Consider the following 18,456-nt stretch of genomic DNA (forward strand, 5'->3'; position numbering starts at 1 on the left):
AGAGACAGGTGCTGTGGTGGTGGCAGTCACAGCTAAGCCATGGCAAGATAAGCTGGCTACCCAATGTCCATATATGCATGTAAAGGACCACACGTACGTCGCGTTTTACAGCCACGTGCCGACGGACGAACGGACGCCCTCCCTCCCTCCTGCATATGGAAAACACATGTGAACCATCCCAATCATGCAAAGAAAAAAGATGAATCGATTATCTCAATTACATAGATAAGCTAGCAATAATTATCATTCATATTCCTCATGTGCTTATATAATTCGCGTACGTACGTATAATACGTCGTATTACTACTACGGAGTACTTCGCAACGGTACGTAGCTGACACAGACTGCAATCTACCAACCGTAAGAGCAAGTTCAATAGTATAGCTAACTACTAACTCTAATTCATCTTTAGTCAATCTAATAGCCAATTCATACAATAATTAGGTATAAAACATTAATACATGGTCTCACATATCATACACACATTTTTCCTTGGAGCCCGTGTGCAGCCCTCCTTCATTTTTTTTCTTTAATCTCTTTAAAATATGTTTATAGCTGTCTTATAGCCTACTATTGTATCTACTCTAAACCAATCCGTCCAAAGATATTTTTTGTGGTGGGGTCATCAGAGCTTGTTTTTCTTAATGCAAGATATTATATTTTAGAAAAGAAAAATAATTTATAAACAAAACTTTTATATCCATATGTTCTCAGCGATGTATTAAATGCTGAAAAATAAAATACGATAAAAAAAATACTCTAAAATTAACTTTAAAAAAGATATCAAATTTTAGTTTATAAACATAAACTTAAGTGAAGAAATGAAGTTGTTAATCTAGGGATACATGACAACATAAGCTAGTCAAAGGCTGGTTGCAATTAATCACACAATGGCTAGATATGTGGCGATCATGGGATCTGCTTGATCGGTCGATCCAATTGGATTGCAGGTTATTTATCGATCTGTTCCTATGCCCGTACGCAGTGTACAGTGATATACAGTGTATAGTGCTTTCTAGAGCTGGACACTCTTTATTTAATCTGTAGTGCTACTGTATGCAAACAGTGTAGCCTGAGCCTCTTTACAACCAACGAGTAAAGATTAAAGAAGAGATTTTTCTTTCCTTTCTTTCTGGGAAAGAAAGGAGCATGCACCCTGCATGATCGATCACATGGCCTCTTTATTTTTGTTTGTAATAGTCAGAAGATCTGCCTCATTTCGTTGATAAAATCGAGAGTACGAACACCAACCGTGTATTCATATAAGGACATGTATTTGTAAATACTCATATACATACCTAAATACACACGAGATATATATATATATATATATATATTTTTCTACTATCAAATGTAGTTGCTCCTTTTACGTTTAAGGTACGTACACGTATTCATATTTATTTATACTCTCACCCAAAAGAAAGCATATAAACCATTATATTTTATATAAATGATGCATGTTCGCGTGTGCGCGCATGATATTTGCTTTCCTCGCCAGGCCGGCGTGGTTGAATTAATACAGTAGACGGTACCGGAAAAAGGAAGGGATCAAATAGATCAACATGATCACCATCGATCAATGGAGCTATCTGGTCATCCGTGTGTGGAGATAACAAAAGAAAAGGATAAGTGTTTTGTTTATTTCGTGGCTGTTATTTTTCTGTTTACGTGTCCTCAGAAGTATAATAGTTGGTGCCTATTCAACAGTACATGGGGGACATGTTGTGATCACTTGTGATAGCTGTTGATAAGTTGTACTTACAGTTGTTTCCTTTCACTCTTAATCTCTTCGAACAAACTCAAAAGTTTTTATATCTGTGGACACTGAGCTCGAAATGGCATACTGTTATACATTTTAATAAGGATATACAACTGTCAAATATCAATATCTTTAATCACTGGAAAATAGGAAAGGTATGAAGACTTGATATGCACAAATAAAGTTTGCAGATTTGTGGGAAGGAAATACTACTTTTATATAGCTATACGTTTAATGGTTCAGAGTTATCCAGAAAAACCAATGACCAAATGATCACCTAAACGAGGTTTATATTGATTACTCCATCCAACAAAATCATACTACCTGATGTGCCTAATTGCCTACCGACAAAGAAAAAAGTGCCACGAGACTTGCTCAAAAGAGGAAATGGATCTATGAATGGTTTCGTACACCCAAAGTTTTTCGAGCCCACGGAAATGCCGTCAATCATTGGGCAACCAATCTGTGCCGTCTGACAAAATAAAAACAAGGCGTGCTTCACGCGCACCAAAGTTCTCAGATGAAGCATATATACAGACTGACATGATATATTATGACACAAACCCTACAACGACCTGGTCAAATCACAGGATCCTTTTCTCAGGGTTAACATAGGCCCAGTTTTCGTTGCTAAATTTATTTTTAAAGTGTCGCTTCGAACGTTTGACTGTACGTTGGAAAAAGTTTTTTTACACGAATAAAAAAAGAATTTTATAGCTCGCCTAAAAACCGCGAGACGAATTTTTTAAGCCTAATTAATCCATCATTAGTACATGTGGGTTACTGTAGCATTTATGGCTAATCATGGACTAATTAAGCTCAAAAAATTTGTTTCACGATTTTTCTCATAACTGTACAATTAGTTTTTATTTTTATATATATTTCATGTTTCATTTAAGTGTTCAAAGATTCGATGTAATGTTTTTTAAAAAATTTTAGAAACTAAAGCACATAAACAAAATTTGTGTGGTGCAATTAAGCAGGAGATGCGTCCTCTCGATCGAGATTTGACATTTTCAAATTACAATAATAACTAGGAGGGGACTAGCTCGATCGATCGGGTGTAGCTAAGGTTTGACGTGGACACAAAACAATATAAAACTAGGCAGTATATAGTGCGCATGGCAATTTGAGGATCGTGTGGACAGCAGCTACAGAAGGTGAGGATAGGCATGAACCTCTCGACAACGGAAAGGCGATAGAAGATAGAAGAAGCAATCTGACAGGAACCCATACATCAAGTCCAAAAAAGACCACACCAGCTACTGCTGCTGCTGGTGAAGATAAAAAACCAGCCTGCCGTCTGGACCACGGAAAGATAGAGAAATAATAATAATAATAATAATAATAATAATAATAATAATAATAATAATAATAATAATAATAATAATAATAATAATAATAATAATAATCCTACCAGCAATGATCCAATGGGACTCCGATCGAGAAAACCATCTCGAAATCTTAAAGAGCATGGAAAATGAATAAACAAATAAGTAAAAGGACACGTGAATACTCTCTCCTTAAAGTATACAAGTAATTTTAGGATTATCACAATATAACATTTTTTCAAATGATTCCATTCTCGTCATTCCAATGATTACTCAGCTAACCAGGTGCTTGAAAAGAGTATGTAAATAATTTAAATTTTAAAAATTAACCATCGTAGTGATCAATTTTATTTTAAAAAATAAGGATCCTTTAATGTTACTACTTTCTAAACAATCTAACCCTTCTTATATTTTAAAACAGGATAGTAAACGAAAGGAGAACAAAAGAAATTGCGGTTTTACAGCAGCAGGCAGCAGCTAAGTAAAGCTAAGCCTAAACCACCCCAAAATCTTGAATGAACGAATAAATAAGCAACATTTAAAAAAAAGAAAGGGGAAACAAAAAGAATTGCGGGGCGGCAGCAGCTAATGAATAAGCTATATAGGCCAGAGACGACTTTTCCTTGGCACAGCCTTGCCGGATCTGGTAAACCTTAAACCTGCCCCGTTTGTGAGCGCGGTGACCTCGTATGCCCTTCCGTGTTGGGAAAGGTGGGTGGCTCGCCTGGCTGGCCACTTGGCGACCACCGGCGAAGCAGCGGCGACCACCGGCGGTGAGTGCAGTGCAAATTGCATACGCAAATTGCGAAGGGATCCGTTTCGCTTTCGAGGGCTGGCTGGGCCTGGAGCACCAATAGGAGTGAAGACGAGGCCCGCGGCCGTGGGGCCCACCGTACTTGTATTTTTTTTTTCAATGATTCCCCTCCCCCTCTACGCTACACCCGTCCTAGTCACGGACAACTAGCAGCAGCAATAAGAAGATGAGTGCCTCGTCCCGATCCGAAACGTGCGGACCTTCACCCCTCCACACACACACACACATAACACTAGAGTCATATACAACACCAAAGCTCTCTCCATCTCACGCACCGCCAATTATTATTATTCTTAGTTAGTAATCCCTCGATCCCTAAATATTTAGCGTCGTTAACTTTTTTTATACATGTTTGATTATTTATTTTATTTAATTTTTTTTGTTAAATATGTAAAGTTATATATATATATATACATAAATGTATATTTAACCATAAATAAAATAATATAAAAATAATTAATAATTATATATTTTTTGAATAAAACGAATAGTCAAACGTATATAAAAAAGTCAACAGCGTCAAACATGGGACAAGGTAGTGTCTCACAACCACACATGTTTAATCTCAGACCTGGTTACAGGACAGGAGGGGTGATTGACGGTATATTTATAAACATATATATATTCTTAGTGATCTAAAATCCATTGATGAAAAATAAAATTTGATGAAAAAAAACTCAAAATCAACTTCTCAAATTTTTAAGTTAAAAATTTAAATTTTAGCTTATAAGCATGAGTAGAAACGAAAAGATGAAGGGGATTTTTCATCTATTATGAATTATCCCATACATGTTTTCTAAGGTTTTTTAGTTACTCATTTTGATTTTTACTAAAGCATGTATTAGTAAATTCAATCGTTTATACCTTTAAAGAATTATCACAGAATCAATTAATTCAAAAAATCTCATAATGAAAAGATCAAGGCATGAAATAAAGAAAAGATTCACTTGTTCTGTTCGGGACCCTGGATTTCTGTTACGTAGCATATATTAGTTTGGATTGAAGATTTTGGATGGATTATGGTGCAATATGCAATGTGTTGTGATGTGCTGTTGTTTCTTTCTCCAATGGAATGTCACAGAAGCTCTCGTGCACATTCAACAAAAAAAGGTTAGTGCCATATGCGTATTGTCGAAAAGTTTGTGCAGCTATATATATTGTTCCAGACTATAGACCTCTATCTTTTTGCTTTCGATTATACTTATAAGCTAAAATTTTTCAACCTTAAATTTACGGTCTTTTTGGAGTATTTTCACAGAAATTTATTTTTCAGATTGGCTTTTAGATCTCCAAAAATATATATATATATAAGTTTTATTCACAATTTTTTTTAAAATATGATAAGCCAAACAATCACCCCCTAGGCAAGTATGTGGACAAAGGCAGTAAAAAATTTAAGTAAAAATTGGTAAATCAGGAGGAACAATACCATTAGACTGTGCGTGGAGAAACTTAAAACGCAAATCTAGAGAATCATGAAAAGATGAGAACGCGGGAGCACTAGAAATGTCGATTGTTGTTATAAACTACAAGTGGTGACAACATAAATTTTACCACTCTTAAATAAACAAACAGTTTACAGAACAAGGTTCACCATCCCAATCCCATGGTTCTAAAACCAGTTTATACAACCCAGCCAAAAAAAAAACAGTTTATAGAAGATAAATAGGTATAATTCACACTGGAATCCAACGTCCCTGTCAACTAAAATGTTTTTGGCAATCACATAGTAATAGTGGCCTCAAAGGCACCAAGAATCTTGCATATAAATAACCTTCGTCGCATCCATTATTGATTACTATATATATGTAACTTTCCCTCTGCCACATACCGGACTTTCTATTTGCGAGGCCTAACAGTTTGTAGTATTATAAAGCAGCTGATACCATCTAACTAAAGCATATCGCATATGCACATAAAGGTATCATTGTTTAGTTGGTATTTTGGCATTTAAAAAAAAATAGTATAAGGTGTAAGATTGGGTAGTCGATCTTACGTTGCGTGCGTCCACCCTGCTGCTGCAGCAGTACTGGCTAATCCATCCCGACGTGGTCAAATTGGCTGTTGGGCCCCCTCGCACAGCTTGGATGTGGTGGTGGGTTAGCATCTCTGATGGTACAAGGATTGCAATACACTCCAATCTTCTAGGAAATCGAGGATAAATGTTAGCCTGCAAGTTGGACATGAAAAAATATAATGTTACAAGTTGCCAATAGATAGGGAAAAAAATATTAGTATAAGATACCCAGCTTGCTAGGCAAAGTCACATTTGCAGCATACGGCGAACAATACAATATATCATATATATAGGGTTGGCAACATCAGACAATTATTTTTTTTTTGAAAGGAAACATATAGTATGTCAAATTATAGACTCATGGGCAATATAGAAAAGCAAACGTCTTTGGATCCAAGGTGCCTCCACTTGCTGCTTGAGAGCAGCATTTTTTTTTTCGTTTGAAAAACCTAGGAGGCTGCATTCCTGTGCACCATTTATTTCCTCATCTCTGATTGATCAGTTAAGTCGATGTAGGAAGAAAACTTTGACATGTCTTGGCCCTTGACGAGCACCAGGAGGCAGCCCTTAACTGTGCAATCTGTCTCGGGGTCCACCACCAATGGCTAATTTTCCACGAGCATAAATAGTGTCCCTTTTAGGATCAACTCCAAAATGGTCGCCATTCTCTTGACTCGGCTATGCTACGGCTCTAGACATGTTTTGAGACGCGATGCATAGGAACAAAACTGAAAGAAATTCAAGACGAGTTGCTCAAATTAATTTCCTATGGACTCAAGAAAGAGCTGGAGGATTCACTGTTTCAAAACAAGGACGTAATTTGACCACAAGTACATTTTAGTTTACGTCTATCATATCATACCTGTCGACAACGAAAAACCTTGAATAGTAAGACCAAGAAACATGTGTGCTTGCACGAGTAGCAAGTTGGAACTGGAGCCTTTTCTAAGCTTAAAGTCAATTATTGCGGCCGTCTAGCATCATCTTGCAAATTGAAAAGAAACCAGAAGAAAAAGTTCATTCAGAAAGGGTCGAACTTAACTAAGAACCTGTTTATTTCCCTCTGATTTTTTTAAGTTCCTGCTACATCGATTATTTGGACACAAATTAGAAGTATTAAATATAAACTATTAATAAAATTCACCCTATACTCTGGACTATTTCGCAAGACAAATCTATTGAGCCTAATTAGTCCATAATTAGCGAATGTGATGCTACAGTAAACATTTGCTAATCGTGAATTAATTAGGCTTTAAAAATTGTCTAATGAAATAGTCTTTATTTATGCAATTAATTTTATTATCAGTCTATATTTAATACTCCTAATTAACGTCTAAACATTTGATATGATAAGGGACTATAAAAAAGTCTCTGGATCCAAACAGCTACTTAAGTGGTTTACACGGGAGGGTTGAACTACAGCGGTAATGGTCACTAACTCTAGTGGACGAAGACATGATGGCTGCATAGAAAGGGTAGAGACATTACATAAGACCTCGTTCTTATCCTTAGACGTCCAGTTGAGAGGACACGTTACACAACCATATGCAAAGCAACTCTTGGAATCTCGCAAAATGAATGTTAAAAGATTTCACTACATACCCAGATAAGAAAAAAAAAAGCAGTGGTCTGTATAATCTACCTAGCTCTCATCTGTAATAATCAGAATTATCAAGCTTATGCAAAGAAAGTAAAGGAGTGAATGGTCAGTATCGTCCAAGACACACAGGAACATACTCCAGAACTAGATAACACATGAGACAAGACCGTCCGCAAGAACATGTTTAAGTATGCTTTATGAAGTGATTTTCTATGAGCATCACTCTTTTTGGACGCCAACAGGAGCAGATGCAATTACCGGTGACCAAGAATGGTAGTGCCGACACAGTATGATGCAAAGAACAAAAGGACCACCACTATGATGCCCCCCCTCTTTTCATCCACCGGCCTCTATCAGACTAGATTGGAAGCCCATCAGATCAATGGGAAAGAAACACTTTATAAAATGGCCTCCCACAATAAATATATATATCAGATATCATTCCTAGCTGACTATACAATACAATAAAGAAATGACAAAATGATAGCTCTTGCTCACCGAGCCAATACGAAAATTATCGTATTTTTATTCCGTGGATGCTCGGGTTGGTCACTCTGTCATGTGTACGCACTATAACACGATTAGTAGTTCAATTTAGTGCTTCATGCCAAAGAGTTCAGTGGTAAAATCAGTTCAGACAGGAATTTTAGAGACTACCATTTAACAATATATACAGGTATGAAAAGAAGTGCCAGTGGCAATAAATTGATACTAGTATCTATCTGCATACCCAGGCAGTTGCCAAAAACAGTAGGTGTAGCATAAATACAGACTCTGGTAGTTAAAGAAGGCAACTTAAACTTTGGACAGCATGTTTTTTGCATCATACAGGCACTTACTTAGGCAATCAGGTTACTGGGTTGCAAGTCTGGCCCCATAGTTACACAAATACGCTGTGCAGAGCTTTCAAAGGGACCGCTCGGATAAGGTAAGGGAAGCAGCTGGGGGATGCAACTGACGAATCATGGAGGTGTACTTGTAACACCTACTCTTGTGGAAAAAGAAGCAACTCTATGCATATGGATGGTCCTTAGCTGCTATTCAACAACCCAATCTAATTGGTTGGCATCTCGCTCTCAATCAAACGTTGCTAGCTAGGCTCTCGAGCCTCCCTCCTCCAAACCTTGGACCAGGCAACTAATGGCCAATGCAAGACAGCCAAACTACTGGACACCCATGTTTGACTCCTAGGTTAGAAACTTAGTAACACTTTCCCTATTTATTCTTTTGTGCTAGACCTCACCTTGTTTAGGTCTGGGACGGGAACCAATCCCCGAAAGGCAACTTACGTTAGCTGAGTCAGCAGTGAGCAAATTAACAAGAGTGGAGAAGGGGGTCCACAGCCAGTTAATTGAAAAGAAGCTATGCTAAAGGCGAGTAATACAGAAAAAAGAACTGCATAATGAGACATGACTCATGAGGACATGTTCAAATACTGAACTCTACAGCTAGCCAGGCCAGGTGCTTTGTATTAGACAAAGCACCATTAGAGGAACCTGCATCCTGGGGAGTAAAGCTGTCCCTGGACAGAATCCAGTCTACATGAATTCTTATACTCTTAAATAATTATGTTCCGATGCACAATTAAAGTCAATGTCCTCAAACGGCAGCAACCATAGCGGTTATTCGAATACCGAATCGCCAAATGAGGAAATGCACCAGCATATTTGTCGAATATTTTTCTGCTTTTCGGGGGCATTTGGTAAATAAGTTAACAGGTCATCCAATATTCTAGCAGGTGCATATTATTTCTGTTACTGATTTAGACGGCCTATTAGTAATCATTTCATGCCCAAATTTGATGCTTCTAGACGCATGCCCCTTTTGGCCAACCATGATAAACAAATTGCTCGGTAAACTAATCTTGCTAGCGATCCAAGATGCAATCCATCAAAATCATACGAAAGGAAGCATTAGACTTTTAGTTTAATTGCCCAGCAATCAAAGACCCAGTAAAGTGATTCTTCATGTCTACCAGCAAGACAGTCCAGTTGCTTCACCTCAATTGGCTCCCCATTTTTTTTCTGAACGAAACAGTAGGTTCCCCTAGAACCTGGTTCCATTTCTTTTAAGCTCAGAAAAGCAAAAAACGTTGCTTAGTAAACACTAATTCTTCAGTATATCCATGTATACTAGCACTGTAGCAGCACGATGAGATAAAAGTTTCCAAGATAAATGTTTTTATTTCTCTAGGAAGGAGTGGTTAGGGGGGCAACTCTGGCCAGGGGGGAGCAAATGGATGAGCAGCTCAACTCCTAGATTGGAATAAACAACACCTTCAGGAGGACTAAACAAGCCATGGTTTAGTAGTAGTTGAGGATTTTAAAGACGGAAAGGAGAGCCCACAAGGTGCAACTGTGGGCTGTGGCTTCTTTTATTCTGTGGGTGGAGAACTTGATCTGGCACACGCACCATACGAGGTAATGTAGGTATATAAAATGGTATTGCAAGACGTGGAAGATTGGTATCCGTTCTTAGAAAGTCCACAGCTCCCAGACCAAACAGGTCAGACCCTTTTTTTCCCACTAACTAATAATTCCAGTTACTGTACATAATATTGAATGTCCAATCAAGGATTTTGTATGATTGCATAGGTTACCTAGTAAATGATCAATTTTTTTTTGGCTGGGGTAGTAAATGATCAATTGATCATCAGACAGCAGAGTCAAGCACACAAAAACGCAGAAACAGAAACAGACTTACTTTTCTCTGCACATAATGTAACTAAAAAATTCAAGGAATAATTTCTTATACCTCAATTCGACAGAAGATCACACCAGATCCCATCAAGCATCGAATCCTACAAATTTGAGCCATTTCAGGATGTACTTGTAAATGAAATGGTATCAGAATTATAATATGCAATTCCAGATCCAGAACTAAATTCTAATCGTTTGGTCCATAGCTGATAAGCCGTACAAGTTTAGAATGGCTTATTAGCGAAAAAAAAAATTTCTGGGTAAAATTTTATATATGTTCCTTAAGTGATTTAAAAGCAAGTAGTAGAAAAGAAACTACAGTGAAAGAAACCCAAAATCAACTCCAATATAAGTATTAAAATTCAAATTTGGGCAGCAGTTTATAAACTGTAGGGAAACACGGGGCTGATGATCAAAGCTTCCAATGTGTATGTTACACATTTTTCTTTAGTTACTGACAACACAATTGTATTTACCTGTGAAGTTTGTGAGCCAACCTAAATATTTGGGTTTCAATAGGGAGCACCACATATACACAGCATATAGACTGGGCCATACATGGGCCTATTGGATCAGATCTATGTATTGTTATCTACACATATTGGACCAAACATGGGCCTATGTCACACCCTGACCAGGTCCACGATGCGTTCGCCGCCTTGGAGTCACCGAAGAGTGGGGCCAGCTTGTTAGTGTTGCCTCCTCCTCAGCTCGAGTCAGCCCCACGGTTTAATGTGCAATAAATTACCTTTTTCTTTTCTTTTTAACAAGAAAGCATTAGTAAACTTCTACGTTTAGATCCATTCAAATTTCGTAAAAAATCCTAGAATGCATCAAAAATAGTTTTAACTTCTCTTATAATATTGAAATGAATTTCTATAAACATACATTTCATACGGTCATAGCAAAAAAATTTTGTATTTCCAAAGTTTTCATAGCTTAAAGATTTTGTGGGGAAATTATCATATTGTGTTAGTAAATTATTTGCATCTTGCAAGTAAGTTTTGTTTATATTAAACATTTTTCACCTGCATGAATCAGCCATTATTTGTGCCATCCATGGGGACTGGAGAAATATCTTCATTTGTTACATTACAACCTGCAGAATCCAGAAGCCCATTAATAGCTTAGTTTCAGATGCCGTCTTCACTTAAAAACAGTTATAAGGGAGCACAATAAAAGAACAAAGTTGAATAAAGTGTGGTTTTATACATAATGAAACTAGACATCAGCATCAGCACCCTCCCACTAATGCAGCAATGGACCATATGACCCACAATAACCTTATTTGACAGATCCATCAATTATGGATAAGGCTTGTACATCCTCATAATGCAGCTCATTGTAAAATAAAGAGCCACATTACTAATGGAGTTAAGGATGTTACCATAGTAACTACAGAACAATGGATTGGTACCTACCTATTACACTTGGAATGCAGTTTAGTAGGAAATTTAAAGATTATGCTATTACACTCTTTCCTTACAGGGTAAGCTACTTTAAAAATAAATATAAATGATGTGCAACATAACTGCTGAAGTTGATCGAGAGTGCACTGAAATTCCATTATTTTCCTATAACAAGTTGATTAATGAAAATACAGGTTGCACCTCTTGTTAGTTGTAAGTGCAGTAGCATTCAAATAGTCACTGAGCCAGGACATTTTCTCCTGAAACAAGTTTTTGTTAGGATTAATAAAAGGAATACTGCAGCAGAAACTCTTTATGTGCAATAAATATACAATACAAAATGGAGTATCGTACCTTGACAACGAATTGAGGTTATCTCAGGACCTGGCACATCAATGCCCTCGTCACTAAGTAATACTATTCCTGATGACTCCACAGTAAAGGGAAAAGCTACTGCTGGAGACATAGGTGATTTAGCTACCTTGATGAACCTGTGACCTATATAAGTGCAGCTTGTATAACTCACACAAAACTAGCACAGTAAACATATAAGCTATAATGAAAGAACTTAACTGTCGTAATACTGATGCTAACACTGACAACTGCATCACAATGCAGAAAGCTATACCAAATTCTAACTAACAGGGTCATGCGCGGATGCGCCAACATTATCTGATCCTATAATGAAAGAACTGAACAATAGTGATACTCATGCTAATACTTTCCACTGCATCACAATGCAGAAAGCTATACCAACTTGCAGTTTATTCACCAATGTTATCTGATCATCTGATTGATCGTCCCCCAGAACTCCGATTTGGTGCAATCAACTCAATCAGCTGATCATAAATTTGCTTGTCCAATTAACCGGCGGTTAATCACGACAAACGTTTGATTAGGGAGGGGGACGATTAAGCTTGATGCTTGCTTTACTTTACACTTATAGTAGATACTATAGGAAGGTGTTTTATTGAGTGAAAACATTACAGTAATCTAGATCATCTTGTACGCACAAGGTAAGCATAAATATAACAAACTAACAATACTAAAAGATAGATAAATCATCATTTCGTCCATTCAATATTACAAAAATGTAGGACTAATTTGGGTCGATTCATAATGTTCAATTGTGTCACAGTGTATGTTAAAAATGGTATACTATAATTTAAAGTTGTAAGGAGATAAATAGTGCATGTACATAGATGAAACTGAAATCAAATGTAGTTAAGACTTTCCTATTGCATTGTCATGCAGCGTATCAGATGATGGGTACATAAAAGGTATTAATAGTACTGATAGGCGCTTGTTTCATTATGAATACAAAAATAATTAGACAAACCTGAGTGAGCCTCAAAGACTAGACGTATAGTTACAGCATGAGCCCACTGGATTCCTAGAGCAGCAACAAGATGAGATTCAAACCTGTCAGCACTACTACTGCCATCCTACTTCTCACCTGCAGGAGAACAATAGAAACACTATTCCATCCCAACAAAGTGTCCAAAAGATAATCTGTTTTCTTCGATGCCCAGACCTTCAAATGAATAATGATAGCCATCATCGTTACTTTGACTGCGTACTTGGTTTGTAACAACAACAGGAATCGGTGAGAACTCTGCTATAGATCTGCATGGCGAGAAAAATGGTAAGTAAGCCAAATGTAAACTAACCAATGTAGGTGGAGATTATGAAATATTATAATCCAAGTAGTAGAATGCTTTGAGGAAAGCTTTTCTCACCAATCTCGATCATCCTATAAATCATGCAAACATTTACTACAGATAGTTCTCATGTGGCAATTTGGCATACTTGAGAGCAGGGAATAGTAAGCAGAAACTTCAGTTACCTCCATGAAGAGAATTTGGATTCAGTGTCAATATACACAACTCTACCATTTAAACCTCCATAGAATTCTGGTAATGCTGCTAGCAATGCAAGCTTCAGACAGAACTGCAGAGTGTGCAAACCCTTTATAAAATTTCACTAAACGTGTAATAAATTGCTCAACATAATATAAAAGAAGCACTTGAGATTCTCTCCAGTGAGAGGACCGTCAAAACAAGTTTTCTACAGTCACACAGAGCAACACAAATCATCTGAACGAGAGCCTTCGAAAGATGCATTAATTGGTTAAGTGGAAGCCTTTGCACTAGCAAATCAACAAAAGCATGTACTAAAATATTTACAATGAAAATTAAAATTTGTGATAACCAGGCCCCAATAAATAAGCCCAACCACTGCTGGCTGAAATAACAAAACAACAAAAGAGGATAATACCTGGGAGTATGTAACAAAGGTATTTTTTAAGAGTAATAAAAATAAGTCAAAGAGGATTCAATCGGTGCTAGGCTTAGGGTGAAAATTCTCGCAAGGATATTCAAGGAATCCATCTATTGTGTCCAGTAAAAAGAAATCCATGATCTCAGCAACTCGGCCTCAGGGTTGCTGAAGACCTCGCAGCCACCGTCTCTGAAGGCTGAAGCTACAAATTAAATGTGGTGTCTGCCTCACTGCATCAGCCAGTTTCATCTTCCTATAGTTCATTGGCTGAAGAGAATCCATGGGTAAACAACAGATGTAAGCGTGGTACAAGAGTTGCAATCTAACTAAACAATTAGAACATTTACACAGGAAATGATACAATGGATTGAAATACTCTTTACTAATTTTAGACGGTGCAAAAGGTAGCGCTGTGGACAAGTGTACAACGACGGAGCCATCATCCCTCTTTACCCACAGCTACATCTCCCCACAACAGAGACTAACGACAGAAGGGAAGTAGATAGGGTAGTGACTCTATTCCATCCACTGCAGCGTTAGTAGTGAGTCTCTTCCATCCCCAGGAGCACCAGTCGTATCGAGCACAGATCACCTGCTGGTGTCCACCAGAGCCAACATCCATGCTGTCATAAGACAGTCTTAAAGAATGCAAGGGGAGTTTGGAATTACTAGGAGAGGTCAAGAGGAATAAGGATCACAGAGCCACTAAGAGTCCAGTGCATGTCAGCTGGTACATCGGCCAGCAGGGATGAAAACGGTCGGAAACAGTATCATATTTTAATAATATATTCGGAAACGGTATCGGTACGGTTGGGAAATTTCCATATTTATGAAAATTTATGAATTACACTAGGTGTGAAATTCAATAAAGTTCAGACAGAAACTAAAAATGTTAAATTTTAAAAACGGTAATGGTCGGTAAGATTTCATTTTTATATTATTTTCAAAAAGGTATCGGTACGGTCGATACATTTCCGTACCGTTTTCATCCCTATCGGCCAGGCATCTTATAAGTGCATAAAGGAAAATTTTACCTGATTTCTGAGTTGCAAAGAGAAGATCTGTAGATGGCAGAGGTTTAAAGTGGTGGCAGCCCCTGCTTGGCATTCGGACAAGTTGCAAGCATGGGGTAGCCAGAAACTAGCCTACGGGTAACTCACATGGCATTTACATAGTAGTAGATATAGCATAAGATGATGACTAAAGAAGACACAATGCCACCATGATATCGACTGTAAGGTGCCCTGGAGAGGGGTGTCCAAGCACTAGCAAACATGCCCTCAATCTTTTAAAGACATCCTGATTGCTGAATCACCAAAAATCTCCGCAGGAACAATTCCCATCCTTGAAATGGTGGAATCGGTTTACATCACGCACAACAATCTCCCTTGCAACTATCTTTGAAATAAATTTTGTTGTCGTATGGCAGTCAACACAAATTCGGAGATTCTTCATCACATGTATTGTTGTTCCAGGTGGTGTGCTGATAATACCAAATACTATTGCAAGTTTCTCACTATGACCACATAACACATCTCTCTTCTGCTCCTCTTCAATGTCCTGTAAAACATCCTCCATATTGGGAATATATCCCTGACGAATCATCTGTTCTGAGTAAACATTCATTGCATCAATAATTTTATCATACCAAGGATGGGACTTATCATGAGCTACAAACACGTGCAATTTGTTCTTCACTTCAATCCAACTGCAAGCTGGTTCCTTCTTTATACCTTTGTTTCTCATAGATTTCCGTAGGTGTGCTGCTTCATTCCATCTCCCAGAAGCTGAATACATGTTCGACAAAATTACATGAGATCCCATGCTCCTAGGTTCAAGCTCAAAAATCTTCTTAGCCACTTCCTCAGCTAAAATAGTGTTTTTGTGGACCCTGCAAGCCCTTAACAAGGTGGACCAAACACTTGAAGTTGGTTTTATTTTCATTTCAGAGATGAAATTATATGCTTCATCTAACTCTCCTGCACGACCAAGGGTGTCTGCAAGTGCTGCACAATGCTCAAGTGAAGGAACAATTCCATAGTGGTCAGACATAATGTTAAAATACTTCCATCCCTTGTCCACCAATCCAGCATGACTACATGCAGTCAAAACTGCTAAAAAAGTGATATGATTAGGCTTTACATTTCCCAACTCCATTCTCTCAAACAACACAAAAGCCTCGGTTGCTGGACCATGCAATGCATAACCCATGATCATTGCAGTCCATGATACAATGTCAGGTGATTGTATCCCATTAAAGACGCGGCGAGCAATGCTAACATTCCCACACTTGCAATACATGTCAATAAGGGAGCTAGATATAAAAGTGTTATCATTAAATCTGGCACGGATCAAATAGGCATGCAGCTGCTTCCCAAGACGCGACAATGCCAAATTGCCACAGGCAGGTAAAAGGCTTGAGAAAGTCACAGGCACGGGCCTCACTCCAGCTTGCCGCATCCGACGGAATATTCCAAGAGCTTCCTCAACTGACCCATTTTGTGCACAACCTGCAAGCATCGAGTTCCACAGAATTGCATCACAATCTGAGAAGCTGTCGAACACCTTCATAGAGTAATCCAATTGAGTGCAGTTAGCATACATATCGATCAAGCTACTTCCAACAAAAGCATCATTGTCGAGCCCATTCTTGACAGCAAACCCATGGACCACCATGCCTCTCTTGATATCAGCGCGCTCCGCAAAGATTGGCAGCACACTTGACAGGGTAAATGAGTCAGGCTTTACTCCATCCTTCCACATCTCCCTAACCATGCTCAGAGCTTCTTGGTGCATCTTGTTCTCTGCACATCCCAATATCAAAGTGTTCAAAGACACTGCATCCCTCACGAGCATTTCATCAAATACTTTCTGCATGCTCTCAAATGAAGCTGATTCCAGGCTTCCTGAACCATCTGTCCCAAAAGGGCGATGAAAATGTGGGAGCTTGGCATAGAGGTTGAGGAGGGCATTGGCAGTAAAGCGATCAGCAAAGGCGCCGGAGCGGATGGCCAGTGCGTGGAGAGACGCAGCGAGGGCGCCGAGGCCAAGGGCAGCGCAGGACTTGAGTGCAGCCGGGAGGGAGGCCGGAACAGATGATCGGGGCGCAACAGAGCTCCGCATTTGCAGGAAGAGGGAGACGGCGTGGAGGAATTGGCCCTGGGAGGCAGCCATGCGGATCTGGTATGCCCATGACGGCGCCGGGGAAGGTGCAGCAACAGCAGCAGCAGCAAGAGACATTTCTGTGGCTCCCGCGATAATCGGCTGCCTGGCTGCAGTCAGATGAGCAAGCTCGAAGGCGAAACCCAGTTGCAGGGGGGTGGATCAAAATATCCCAAATTTTGGGAACAAAAAAACCTGCTATTAGTCAAATCAAGCCAGATCGAGAAGATAACCTATCTAGGGTTCATGACGCGGATTCCGGAAGAGAAAAAAAAAGTGCGTGGATAGAGAGAAATGAGAACGAGGATGTGGATGGATGGATGGTAGCTCACCGGTGAGGATGCAGGACGAGTGCGCCGCCTCTGCTCGCGGGAGAGCAGCGCAGGCGGCCAGCGGGCTGGGTACGAGCAGCGCGGACGGCGACGGACGGCAGGCTAGGGAAGGGCGGCGCGGGCGGTGGCGGCCGACGTGCTGGGGACGGGCGGCTCGGACGGCGACGGACGGCGGGCTGGGGACGGACGGCGACAGAGACGGTGGGCTCGGGACGGGCGGCGCAGGCGGTGGCGGCGGCCGACGGGCTGGGGATGGGCGGCGCGGGCTATGGGGCGCGCACGGGGTGGCCGACGGTCGCCGAGCGGAGAAGGCGGACAGACGACGAGCCAGCTGCCGCCACCGGCGTCGCCGCACGGAAGAAGAAATAGAGGAGACGACGGAAGGAGTTTTTTTTTCCATTTTTTTAATCCTGTTTCACTGACCGGTTTGCCACAAACTTGGGCCGGGGGCCGGGTTCGGTAGAGGCAAGTAGGTTAACTTACCCGCACGGAAAACGTAATAATAGATTAATACATAATTAATTAATTATAAAAAAATATAAAATAGATTAATATGGTTTTTAAAATAACTTTTCTATAAAATATTTTAAAAAAATATACACCTTTTAGCAGTTTGGGAAGCGTACGTGCGAAAAACGAGAGTGTATAATTTAACTTACAGGAGGAACGAACGCGGCCAACGTAATGTTTCTTTTGCTGACTAGGATGCCACGTAAGTAAACCATCCATTTATACTGTCTAGAGAACTATATTAGATGGGATATGTGAATTCGATGTCCAACATTTTTGCTATTGGGGTTTAAGAACGATTTTAAAACTCGACACCAATCTAAGAGATCTAAAGTGAACTTATTCGTATGCTGGATGGCCCGATAACGAGGTGTTTTGGCCCAACTGATTCAAATCTCACTAAGCTCAAATGTGGTAATCAGGATTAAGCCTGCCAGTGGATTGCTAATTAGTCTACCAAACCAATCCGCACCAATTATCCTTCATTAGGATCCAATATAAACCAATCCAACTTTGATTTTAGTCCAACCCGCACCAACCCAT

The 18,456-nt window shown here is 39.3% G+C and overlaps 1 protein-coding gene across 4 annotated transcripts; it reads right to left on the bottom strand.

The window, feature by feature from the left end:
• Window positions 1-5,463: 5,463 nt before the first annotated feature.
• On the bottom strand, window positions 5,464-17,539 carry LOC107304297 (putative pentatricopeptide repeat-containing protein At3g23330). Of its 4 annotated transcripts, XR_005811787.1 has the most exons (7): window positions 17,404-17,539; window positions 13,476-13,579; window positions 11,984-13,255; window positions 11,831-11,889; window positions 11,249-11,319; window positions 10,276-10,321; window positions 5,464-6,074 (listed from the first exon to the last, which is right to left on the bottom strand). XR_005811787.1 is itself a non-coding variant. In XM_015837640.2 (5 exons), the coding sequence occupies exon 2, from the start codon at window positions 17,147-17,149 to the stop codon at window positions 15,221-15,223; it is 1,929 nt and encodes a 642-aa protein (XP_015693126.1). In that variant the 5' UTR covers window positions 17,150-17,181; window positions 17,404-17,539; the 3' UTR covers window positions 11,249-11,319; window positions 11,831-11,889; window positions 11,984-13,255; window positions 13,476-15,220. The 4 variants fall into 4 exon arrangements, 2 of the variants coding, with proteins under 2 accessions (XP_015693126.1, XP_015693128.1); XR_005811788.1 differs by lacking the exon at window positions 13,476-13,579; XM_015837640.2 differs by lacking the exons at window positions 5,464-6,074; window positions 10,276-10,321 and having other exon boundaries at window positions 13,476-17,181.
• Window positions 17,540-18,456: the final 917 nt, after the last annotated feature.

This window comes from Oryza brachyantha, chromosome 5 (assembly GCF_000231095.2).
Source record: "Oryza brachyantha chromosome 5, ObraRS2, whole genome shotgun sequence".
NCBI classification, from domain to species: domain Eukaryota; kingdom Viridiplantae; phylum Streptophyta; class Magnoliopsida; order Poales; family Poaceae; genus Oryza; species Oryza brachyantha.